The sequence below is a fragment of the Gorilla gorilla genome, chromosome 10 (genome assembly GCF_029281585.2).
Source record: "Gorilla gorilla gorilla isolate KB3781 chromosome 10, NHGRI_mGorGor1-v2.1_pri, whole genome shotgun sequence".
Classification (NCBI taxonomy): domain Eukaryota; kingdom Metazoa; phylum Chordata; class Mammalia; order Primates; family Hominidae; genus Gorilla; species Gorilla gorilla.
In genome coordinates, this window is record NC_073234.2 from 124799201 (window position 1) to 124811287 (window position 12087).

At 43.4% G+C, this 12087-nt stretch overlaps 1 protein-coding gene across 1 annotated transcript in view; it reads left to right on the top strand.

The window, feature by feature from the left end:
• Positions 1 to 12087, top strand: part of MYO1H (myosin IH) — a 59140-nt gene that overhangs the window by 7457 nt on the left and 39596 nt on the right. The window contains exons 3-9 of the mRNA XM_004053867.5: positions 201 to 399; positions 1532 to 1612; positions 4881 to 5060; positions 7764 to 7862; positions 9699 to 9812; positions 10550 to 10621; positions 11552 to 11671. Coding sequence (XP_004053915.4) covers positions 201 to 399; positions 1532 to 1612; positions 4881 to 5060; positions 7764 to 7862; positions 9699 to 9812; positions 10550 to 10621; positions 11552 to 11671 — 865 coding nt within the window. The remainder of the gene's footprint in view (positions 1 to 200; positions 400 to 1531; positions 1613 to 4880; positions 5061 to 7763; positions 7863 to 9698; positions 9813 to 10549; positions 10622 to 11551; positions 11672 to 12087) is intronic.

Here is a 12087-nt window from a genome sequence, read left to right on the forward strand (position 1 = left end):
GAGTGCTGGGATTACAAGCATGAGCCACTGTGCCCCGCCTATGGAAAGGGTTTGATATGTGTTTGAGCTCATTGTCCTTGTACCACAGTCTGGATGTGGCTTCCTGGAGATGGAGCACCTCATTTTTCTTCTTTGGTGGGTGTCAGAGTCAAGGGAAGTACCATTAAAACCAATTTGTTTCCGTCTCACTCCTCCTCCAGCTACGCTATAGCCGACAACGCTTACCGAATGATGTGTGCTGAACTAAATAACCATTTCATCCTCATTTCTGGAGAGAGTGGGGCAGGGAAAACAGAGGCCTCCAAGAAAATTCTCCAGTATTTTGCAGTGACCTGCCCAATGACCCAGTCACTACAAATAGCCCGCGACAGACTGCTGCTCTCCAACCCAGTGCTGGAGGTAAGCGATCTCTGGGGACCAATCGAAGGGAGTTCCAGGGAGGTCACTAAGTGAGACAAATCCTGTCTTGGCAGGTCAGTCAAAATGGGCAGGTCACTGTTAAGAAAAGGGGTCACACAGATAGTGTCACAGTTAAGGGTGTGACCTGGAACTAAGCCCATTTCCCCATTTGCTGAATGGGTCTGCTTATAGTACCTACCTTTTAAGACATTTGGTTTTTGTTTTGTTTTTGTTTTTTTTTTTTTTTGAGACGGAGTCTCTCTCCGTCACCCAGGCCTGGAGTACAGTGGCACAATCTCGGCTCACAGAAACCTCTGCCTCCTGAGTTTAAGCGATTCTCCTGCTTCAGCTTCCCAAGTAGCTGGCACTATAGGCACGTACCATCATTCCCAGCTAATTTTTGCATTTTTAGTAGAGACGGGGTTTCGCCATGTTGGCCAGGCTGGTCTCAAACTCCTGACCTCAGATGACCTGCCTGCATCAGCCTCCCAAAGTGCTGTAATTACAGGCGTGAGCCACCATACCCAGCCTAAGAAGTTGTGAGGTTTAAGTGAAACAGATGCACAAAAAGCACACAGCAGAATTAGGAAGCACCAAAAATAATGTATTATTTATTAATAGTTTTCTTATTATTGAGTTAAAATTATTTTGGTTATGATTCCTTCCACTACTGCAATTCAATGACTTGCTGAACAAGTCATTTTCTCCTGTGTTTTTGTGGCCCTTTCTATAAATGAAGATGTTTATAGTTGAAGGAATTTTCCCAGTGGACCCTTTGAGCAGAGCAACGTGGTATAAAAAGGGGTCTGGTGATGGGGGCTGTCCACTGTACCTTCTAGAACAGCATGGGGCTAGGGTTCTATGTACCCCTTCTGAGACCGTTTCCAATATATTCCTAACTGGATTCTAGGAAGAAGATATTGTTCCCCTTTTCTCCCCGGGTCCAGATCTAGTGTTTGGCATTAAATTCTCTGTAGTTAGCGATTCCTTCTTAGAAGATAAAGCATGCCTTTCCTCCCTGGCTCCTTCCGCTCTCTCTCCTCCATTTTTGTAATAAGTGTATTATTTGGGGTCAGGAATTTGACACGCATGGTGAGCTTAAATGACAGTGAATGACACTTTGTATTCCAAGGCTTTTGGAAATGCCAGAACGCTCCGGAATGACAACTCCAGCAGATTTGGGAAATACATGGATATACAATTTGATGTTCAGGTACACTGAAGCTCCTATTACTGGTTCATGGGGACCCCTTATTTTGCCAGTGACGGAACCCAAGCCAAGGCCCCTTAAGGGGAGAATGGCATTTTTTGGCTCAAGCCATTTAAAAAAATATCCAGGGTTAGTGCTGGTTTTAGGAAATGCAAATAAAGACCACAATGAGATAACATTTTATACCATCTGGATGGGCAAAAACTAAAAAGTCTGATCTATACCAGGTGTTGATGAAGATATGGATCATAAGGAATTCTTACACATTGCTGGTGGGGTGTAAAATATTGGAAAATTATTGGAAAATAATGGGTTGTACCAGAGATATGATGCTATCTTAAGAAGCTGAAAAAACATAATCTAAGGTGCAACCATCCTGCTCCCAGAGATATCTCTACAGATGCGTAAGCATGTCCATAAGAGCACTGCTCATCATCATGAGCAAGTAAATGGACTGAACAGCACCAACACATCTGGAGAGAACTGAAATGTCCATCGACAGGAGAATGACTACACTGTGGTGTGTTCACACCAACAGGCATTACACTGCAGAGAGCAAATGAACCACAGCTACACCTCATGTGGATGGGTCTTAGGAACATACTGTATGCCAGCATGATATCATTTTTTCCATTAAGCTTAAAAACAAATTACAAGGGCCAGATGCAGTGGCTCATGCCTGTAATCCCAGCAATTTGGGAGGCCAAGGTGGGTGGATTACCTGAGGTCAGGAGTTCAAGACCAGCCTGGTCAACATTGTGAAACCCCATCTCTAAAAAAAAAATACAAAAAATTAGCCATGCATGGTGGTGTGCACCTGTAATCCCAGCTACTCGGAAGGCTGAGGCAGGAGAATTGCTTGAACCTGGGAGGTGGAGGTTGCAGTTGGCACCACTGCACTCCAGCCCGGGCAACAAGAGCGAAACTTCATCTCAAAAAAAAAAAAAAAAAAAAAGACACAAGTAAACAATATATTGTTTAGGCATGCCTGCTTACCTGGCAGGGGCCAGCACTCTTTTTCGGATACAGCCAGATAGTAAGTATTTTAGGCTTTGTGAGCCATTCAGCCATACAGTCGCAGTGACCCAAGTCCACTCTTGTAGCATGAAAGCAGCCATGGACAATGCGTAAGTGAATGAGCGTAGCTGTGTTAGACACAGAAGTGGGGCTAAGGCAAGCAGGAAAGGAAGGCAGAATTCTCAAGGGCTCATAATTCCAAGTGGTAAAATGACACATGGGGGAGCAGCAGCTGTATGAGCACGGAGCTCAATGATGAGGACAAAGTGGCTTAAGGATTTCCCAGAGGCTGGGATGTGGGCCTCTGGTGGAGTGGATTTGGAAAGAAATTTAATAGCTATGCGTATTTGAAAATTTTTTTGAAACTTCAACACATATACTGAAAAGGCCATAAAACATGAGGATAACCCAGTGAATTTTTACGTATGTGTCCACCTCTGTAACCACCACCCAGATCAAGACATAAAAATTTCTAGCATCCAGACCAGGCCTGGTGGCTCGCACCTGTAATCCCAGCACTTTGGGAGGCCGAGGTGGGCGGATCACCCGAGGTCAGGAGTTCGAGACCAGCCTGGCCAACATGGTGAAACCCTGTCTCTAATAAAAATATGAAAATTAGCCGAGTGTGGTGGCACACACCTGTAGTCCCAGCTACTCAGGAGGCTGAGGCATGAGAAACACTTGAACTTGAGAGGCAGAGGTTGCAGTGAGCCCAGATTGTGCCACTGCACTCCAGCCTGAGCAAGAGAGTGAGACTCTGTCTCAAAAAAAAAAAAATGCTAGCATCTGAAGGCCAGGCATGGTGACTCACACCTGTAATCCCAGCACTTTGGGAGGTCGAGGTGGGAGGATTGCTTGAGTCCAGGAGTTCAAGACCAGCCTGGGCAACATAGTGAGACCCCCATCTTTACAAAAAACAAAAACAAAATAGTAAGGCACAGTGGTGCATGCCTATAGTCCCAGTTACTTGGGAGGCTGAGGTGGGAGAATTGCTTGAGCCCAGGCATTTGAGGTTATAGTGAGCCATGATCAGGCCACAGCACTCCAGCCTGGGCAACAGAGCAAGACCCTATGTCTTAAAAATTCTAACATCCAAAAGCTTTTCCTGCCCTTCCCCAACACACTCCCCCTTCCCACTGCCCACTGTTCTGACCTCTGTGATCACAGGTTCATTTCACTGGTCATTGAAGTGCATATGAATGAAATTACACAGTATGTTCTATTTTGTGCCTGGCTTCTTTCAATCAATGTATCTGTCAGATTCATCCATGTCCTTGCATGTAGCAGTTGTTCACTTTTTGATTATATGACTATGTCACAACTTATCTGTTCTACTTTTGATGGACATTTGGGCTGTTTGCAATTTAGGACCATGACATATAGCACTTTGAACATCCTTGCACATGCCCTTTAGTAGATTTACATTGGATTAAAGAAGTGGAATTGTGGGCTTCTTACCAGCAAAGCAGTGTTAGGATAATTAATGATGGTTCCGGTTGCTCCATACCCTTGCCAACATTTATATTGTTCATCCTTTTGAGAAATTCTGGTGGGATATAGTGGTTTTTCACTGTGATTTAAGTTTGTATCTCCCTGGTGATTAATGACATTTTGCTTCTTGGCCGCTTAAAGGCTTTCTTTTTCATTCAAGTCTTTTGCCCATTTTTAATTGGGTTGTCAATTCTTTCCTATTGATTTGCAAGAATCTTTATATATTCTGGAATAAAAATCCTTTATTGGATATATTATTGAAAATATTAATTAAGACAGTGTGATATTGACACAAGGATAGATAAAGAAGACAGTGGATCAGAATAAAGTCCAGAAAGGATAGAGTTCACATGTACAGTCAGCTGATTTACAACGAAACCATCACTATGATTCAGTAGAGAAAAGATCATCTTTCCAATAAATGGCACAGATCAACTGGATATCAACATGAATAAAAAGACCTTTGACCACTACCCCTCTGCATATACAAAAATTAAATAGTGAGGGATCATTATCCTAAACAATCATGCTTCTAGAAAAAGACGTAGAAACTCTCTTCATGATAGTTTCTTGGGGTAAGCAAAAATTTTTGTAAACGGAACCCAGGAAATACTAATGACAGAAGATTGATATGTCCAAAAAAAAGAAAGAAGATTGATCAGATCAGGCTTCATTCAAACTTAGAACTTCAGGCCATCAGGAGATGCCAGGAAGAGAGTGATTTGATTGTTGTCACTGCTGCAATTTTTGTTCTGTTTTGAAGGGCATTCCCGTAGGTGGGCATATCATCAGTTACTTGATAGAGAAGTCCCGGGTTGTCTACCAAAACGAAGGTGAGCGGAATTTCCACATCTTCTACCAGCTGCTGGCAGGTGGCGAAGAGGAGCGCCTGGCTTACCTGGGACTCGAGCGAGACCCCCAGCTGTATAAATACCTCTCACAGGTGGGAAGGACCAGCACCTGGCTTTGGTGACTCTTTGGAGCAGGGGATCAGAGATGTTTCTACGTGCTGCTGTAGGATGTTTGAGACATTCTATTACCATCCTGCTATGTGTCCTATTGGCTGATTTCTCGATATATATATCACAAGCAATCTAATCCATCTCCTCTTATGCCTGGCAGCTATATCACCTTGGTAAAGTAACCAATGTCTAGGTAAGTGGTTCTCATCCCTGGCTGAAACTAGAATCACTGGAAGAGCCCTTTAAAAACACAAATGCCTGGGCCATACCCTCCAGAGATTCAGATTTCATTGGTCTGGGTAGGACCTGGGCATCAGAATTATTTTAAATGTCCTCCAGGTGATTTAGCGTACAGCCAAAGTGAGGAGCGCTGATCTGGATGTGATAGAAACTCACTGTCCAACTATGTCCCAAACCTATGCTATCTCATTCTGCTTTCAAATTACCTTTTTTTTTTCTTTTTTTGGGACAGGTTCTCACTCTGTCCTCCAGGCTGGAGTGCAGTAGCATAATAATGGCTCATTGCAGCCTTGACCTCCTGGGCTCAAGCAATTCTCCCATCTCAGCCTCCCAAGTAGCTAGGACTACAGGCGCGAGGTACCATCCCTCGCTAATTTTTGTAGTTTTTGTAGAGACAGTGTTTCTCCATGTTGTCCAGACTGGTCTCAAGCTCCTGAGCTCGAGAGATCCGCCTGCCTCAGCCTCCCAAAGTGCTGAGTTTACAGGCACGAGCCACTGTGAACTACTTTTGGAAAGATCTTTTCCCGCATTCCTGCCTTCCACCTTGACAAATGTTTGCTGCCAAATGAACACACCACCTTACAGAAATAGTTCAAGCTATTCCTATAAACAAGCCTAGAGTCTAGTGTTATAAAATTGACTGTCAGAATATAACCCTGCAATATTTGTTTTTCTGCAGCCTGCACTAGCGGCCTACAATGCCCAGATTGTAAGGCGCGTCTCAGCATTTGATGTCATTAACACCTTTTTAGCCCCAACTTTTTTTTATTTTTCTCTTCTCACTTGGCCTGGCTTTGAATGGAGGCCACCTTGTAGAATGTAGATGAAGGCATCATTGAAGAGAGAAAATGAGGTCTTATAAAATGAATCTCATAAAATGAGGATCAACACTTTCTAGAAATCATGGAAGAAAAGAAGCCTTGACAAAAGTTCACCTTGAGAAATGAAGGCAGGCTGGGGCACAGTGGCTCACGCCTGTATCCCAACACTTTGGGAGGCCAAGGCAGGAGGATCACTTGAGTCCAGGAGTTTAAGACTGGCCTGGGCAATGTAGCAAGACCCCATCTCTAAATGTATTTTAAAAATAGAAATAAGAAAAATGAAGGTAAATAATGAAAGAATCTCATAATCTAATTTTATACTAAGCAAACTCAACTAATTACTAGAACAAAGAATAAATCAAATGTGATGTTTTTTTTCTTTTTGGAGGGCTTAATTTTCCCAACAAAGCTGTACGGTCGCATCATGATTGTATTCCCATAGCGTGACCAGAAAGGGTCAATTTGTAAAAATATTTGAGGGCTTCATCCATTTTCCCAAGGGCTTCTCTAACCCTTTGATAAATCCTTCTCTTTTAGAATATATCGTGTCTTTATTCCTGTAGATTTTTTTCTGGCCACATTAATTCAACTAGATCTTTATGCATCAGGAGCTTTGGAAATGGGTCTAGCAATTTGCCACTATTATTTTAAAACCAATTTCATGATCTCTCATAACTTTGGTAAACTTTATGGCTTCACTTTGCAGTATATTTGCACTGCTTTCAAACCAACAGGTTTTGGAGAGGGACTGATTTGCATAGACCCATCCCTTCAGGGGCAGGAGCAGATGTTGCTGGTTGTGCGGGAAGGTTTGTGAGGTTGCAAATTTTATATCGGCCACTTTAACTTTTAGGGTACATGTGCACAACGTGCACGTTAGTTACATATGTAAAAAAAAATTTTATATCAGTCACTTCACTAGGAAATATTTTCATGGTATGACACATCTGATTTCCCCCATGCAATGAAGAAATCTTTTAAGAAAACAGATCTTCAGATAATTAGGAAACTAGGAACACCCTGTACCACAAAAGCAAAATAATACAAAACATTTGTCTAGAATGTTTTCTCTTTAAATCAGTCTGTTATTTAAAAGACAACTTCTGGAGTTCATGGGGAAAATCTCTGCTTGTGATCATTTTCACAAAACCTCTGTTTCTCTAAATGCTAGCCTTTTATTTCCTTGTGGGAAACGCTTCTTTCATCTAGTCCTGCAGTGAAATTTTTGTTGGCAATCTCTAAGTGAGTCAGGAGTTTCTGATTTTAAGCACTTTAATATTCCTGCATATTTCAGCAGATATTTCTTGAGACAAACAGCTTCGATTTATTTAGCAAAAATGATAAGAAAACTATGTTTAAAAACACATACAAAAAGATATACCACTTACGTGTAACTTGGAATGTTTTCCCAGAACAGAGATTTTTAAACAAAATTCCAAATAAATTTGAAAAAAAGCAACAGTTGTCAGATCATTACATGCTAGACAATTAGAGTAAAACCTATTTTTGATTCGCAATTCAGTACATTATATAGGACTAGCTTTTGCATCTTCAGAGAGGAATAGACATGCTTAATTGCCCCTATAAAAATGACATTAAGTGACTCAAACTTTTTGTCAACAGGGTCATTGTGTCAAAGAGTCATCCATTAGTGACAAGAATGACTGGAAAACTGTTTCCAACGCCTTTTCTGTCATTGATTTTACTGAAGCTGACCTCGAGGTATGTGCTTTTGCAGCAGAAGTGATAGTTCCCCCTGGGACTGAGGAAACGTTCCTAATTTCTTGGTGTTTGCAGAATACAGTGGCCAGATTCAACAAATAAAAATACAGGATGCAGCTGGGTGTGGTGGCGCACACCTGTAATTCCAGCATTTTGGGAGGACAAGGTGGGCGGATCACTTGAGGTCAGGAGTTTAAGACCAGCCTGGCCAACATGGTGAAACCCTGTCTCTACTAAAAAAAGTACAAAAATTAACTAGGCGCGGTGGCAGGCACCTATAATCCCAGCTACTCCGGAGACAGAGGCAGGAGAATCGCTTGAATCCGGGAGGCAGAGGTTGCAGTGAGCCGAGATTGTGCCACTGCACTCCAGCCTGGGTGACAGAGTGAGACTGCGTCTCAAAAAAACAAAAACAAAAGCAAAAATACAGGATGCCCAGTTACATATGAATTTCAGATAAACAGTGAAGAATTTTTTAGTATAATCATGTTCCAATTATTGCATGTGGGCAAACTTATACTAAAAAATTAATGTAAGTTTGAAATTCGAATATTAACTGTGGGTTCTTTTATCTGGCAACTCTAAGTTTTCCTAATATTGTGTGCAAGGAGGAAGAGTCAGTTTTTTTTCTCCTGTAAAGTAAGTCCAGTCTCAACAATTTAGATGCCGTAGAATTACAAGATTCTCATTTATTGAGGCTTCTGTTTTGGTACGAACTAGAACAAATTGTAGAATTTATAAACACTTTGTTTTTACATCCTTTTGTCTGTTTTTTTTATTTTGATTGTTAAACTATCAGTCTTTCAAGGGCCAGAATGTAATTTAAAAACATCTGTATTTGAAGCCAGGTGCAGTGGCTCACACCTGTAATCCTGATGCTTTGGGAGGCTGAGGTGGAGAAATCACTTGAGGCTAGCAGTTTGAGACTAGCCTGGGGAACATAGTGAGACCCTGCCTCTACAAAAAAATTTTAAAAATTAGCTAGGCATGGTGGTGCATGCCTGTAGTCCCAGCCACTCAAGAGGCTGACGTGGGAGGATCGCTTGAGCCCAGGAGGTTGAGGCTGTAGTGAGCTATGATGCACCATTGCATTCCAGCCTGGGTGACAGGGCAAGACCCTGTCTCTTAAAAAAAAAAGGATAGATGGATGGATAGATAGATAGATAATGTTATTTGAAAATTAAGTGGGTTCATTAGTGAGGTTTATTTTAGAAAGTATTTTATAAATTATTTTTTTTTCCTCTTTTGAGACAGAGTCTTGCTCTGTCACCAGGCAGGAGTGCAATGGCACTATCTTGGCTCACTGCAACCGCCTCCCGGGTTCAAGCAATTCTACTGCCTCAGTCTCCCAAGTAGCTGGGACTACAGGCACATGCCACCACGCCCAGCTAATTTTTGTGTTTTTAGTAGAGATGGGGTTTCACCATGTTGGCCAGATGGTCTCGATCTCTTGACTTCAGGTGATCCGCCCACCTCGGCCTCCCACAGTGCTGGGATTACAGGCGTGAGCCACCGCGCCCGGCCATAAAATATTTTATAAAAGTGGTTTGTTTTATGAAAAATCCATTTATGTATTTGTTGTTGTTATATGAAAATAAAGTGTTTCGTGCTGGACACTGAGTGAGGCTGTTTCCCTCTTCCCTTAGCACCTGAAGTGAATAACAGGGCTGATTTCTGAGGAAGGAGGAGGGCTTGGTTCTGTGAGCTCAGGTGTGGAATTGGGATGGGGGCATTTTTCCTTCAGGTGTCTCCACTAATGACATGTATCAATTAGGCGGTCACCGTTCTGTTTCCCTGTCCTGATCTCCTGTCTCTGAACACTTCCCATGTTCCCAGAATCTCTTTGGAATTATTGCCAGTGTCTTACACCTGGGGAACATTGGTTTTGAAGAAGATGACCAAGGCTGTGCCACTATCCCAGACACCCACGAGATCAAGTGGATAGCCAAGGTGATGTTCCTCTTTTGGAGAGGACAGAAGGAGGGGGAGGGGTGGGAGAGAAGAGTGAGGCAGCTGGGTGCCCACAGTTAGGCCCAAATATCTGGTGCCATGCTGTTTTGGCTGATACTGGTTAGGAGGTTTAAAGAGCGGGGGTTTGAAGGAGAGGGCGGGAGTGAAAGCCAGTTGGTTGAGGGAGCTATTGTGGCCTGTTTTGTAATAACGCACAATGATCAGTCTGGGCAGATAACCCTGGGCCTGGATACTCTATGAACTCTTTATAAGTTAGTGAGTAGGCTGGGCACAATGGCTCATGCCTGTGATCCCAGTGCTTTGGGAGGCCAAGGCAGGAGGATCACTTGAGGCCAGAAATTCAAGGCTGCAGTGAGCCATGATCATGCCACTGCACTCCAGCCTGGGCAATGTAGTGAGACCCTATCTCTAAAAAAAAAAAAAAAAAAATTAGCTATGAATGGTGGCACACACCTGTAGTCCCAGCTACTCAGGAGGCTAAGGTGGGAGGATCACTTCAGCCCAGGAGGTGGAGGTTGCAGTGAGCTGAGATCGTGCCACTGCACTCCAGCCTGGGTGACAGAGTGAGACCTTGTCTGAAAAAAAGTTACAATGAGCTATGATTGTGCCACCACATTCCCACCTGGGAAACAGAGCCATACCTTGTCTCTAAAAAAAAATAAAAAGCAAGTAAAACTGCGTCACTGAATAGCATTTTGGATTTCTTTTACATGCAGCTCCTGGGGGTCCACCCATCAGTCCTTCTGGAAGCTCTCACCCACAGAAAAATTGAAGCCAAAACTGAGGAGGTAAAAATGGCTCTAGGTGGAAATGTGCCAGCCCTCCCTGCTGCTGCTGCCTCCCTCGATAACAGCAGGGTGCTGGCCTCAGGGGAGGCCAAACCTTTGATCCTAGCTCACCAGGCCCTGCGTGGTCCAGCTCCTGTGGGGTGTCCTGCCTCATCTTCCCCCATCACCATCACCACCACCACACCAATGCTAGCAATCCACGCCTCATACTGTCTATGTCCTCCCTCCACAGGAATCTTTGCACATGCTATTCCTTCTGCTGGAACACTGTTCCCGATGCTTTACCTTGTTAACTCCTCTTCATCCTTCATTTCCTGGGGGTCACTTCCTCAAGGAGCCTTCTCTGATCCTCCCACCTCTACCTCAAAGCACCATATGTATCTCCTTGTAGCCCTTTCAACATGACTGTGATTCTTTGAATGTCTCTCCATCCCTCCCTACCCTCAAATGAACTGTGTGCCCATGAAGGTCAGGACTGTGTGTCTGGGTTATAGCTGTATCTCGGCAGCCCAGCACAGTGCCTGGCACACATGGGCACTCAAGAAAGAGCCATCATATGAACCAAAGACAAGAGTAGCATCTTCCCAGCATGTATCCTTTGCCAGTCATCATTAAACACTAGTTCAAGACTGTGTGTGGTGGCTTATACCTGTAATCACTTTAGGAGGCTGCAGTGGGAGGATTGCTTGAGCCCAGGAGTTCAAGACCAGCCTGGGCAACATGGCTAGACCACATTTCTACAAAAAAAAAAAAAAAAAAGCAAGGCATGGTGGTGGGCACCTGTAGTCCCAGCTACTGCATTCCAGGCTGGGCAGCAGAGCGAGACCCTGTCTCATTATTTTATTTTTTTTTTAAGAAAAAAGACTTCTTTGAACACTCTGGGGGCTTATTTTTTCCACCTATAATGATGCACCTTGTCATTCTTTTCAGGTGATCTGCCCGTTGACACTAGAACTCTCTGTCTACGCTAGAGATGCAATGGCAAAGGCTGTTTATGGACGAATGTTTACTTGGCTGGTCAACAAAATCAATTCCTCCTTAGTTAACAAGGTTGGTCAATGCATTTTGGATCCCTTGCTCTCGCTCACATGGTGATGTTTTATAATCATCATCGTTTCTTTAAAGAATTTGGGAGGGAGAATGAACTGTGGGTGCCTCATGGGCAGAGATGGTGTCTTTCCCTATTCACATTTCCCGTGTCTAGCATACAGTATGAGTGCATGCCAAATGACTTATACAATGTGTCCCAAAGCGTGCTGTGCATAGTGCTTGTGGTATGCCAGATAGCTTCAAGTGTACCCAGAAACTTTTTATTTTTTATTTTTAGAGAAAAGATCTTGCTCTGTCACTCAGGCTGGAGTGCAGTGGTGCAATCATAACTTGCAACTTCCAGCTTCTGGGCTTAAGCAATTCTCCTACCTCAGCCTCCCAAATAGCTGGAACTACAGTTGCATACCACCATGCCC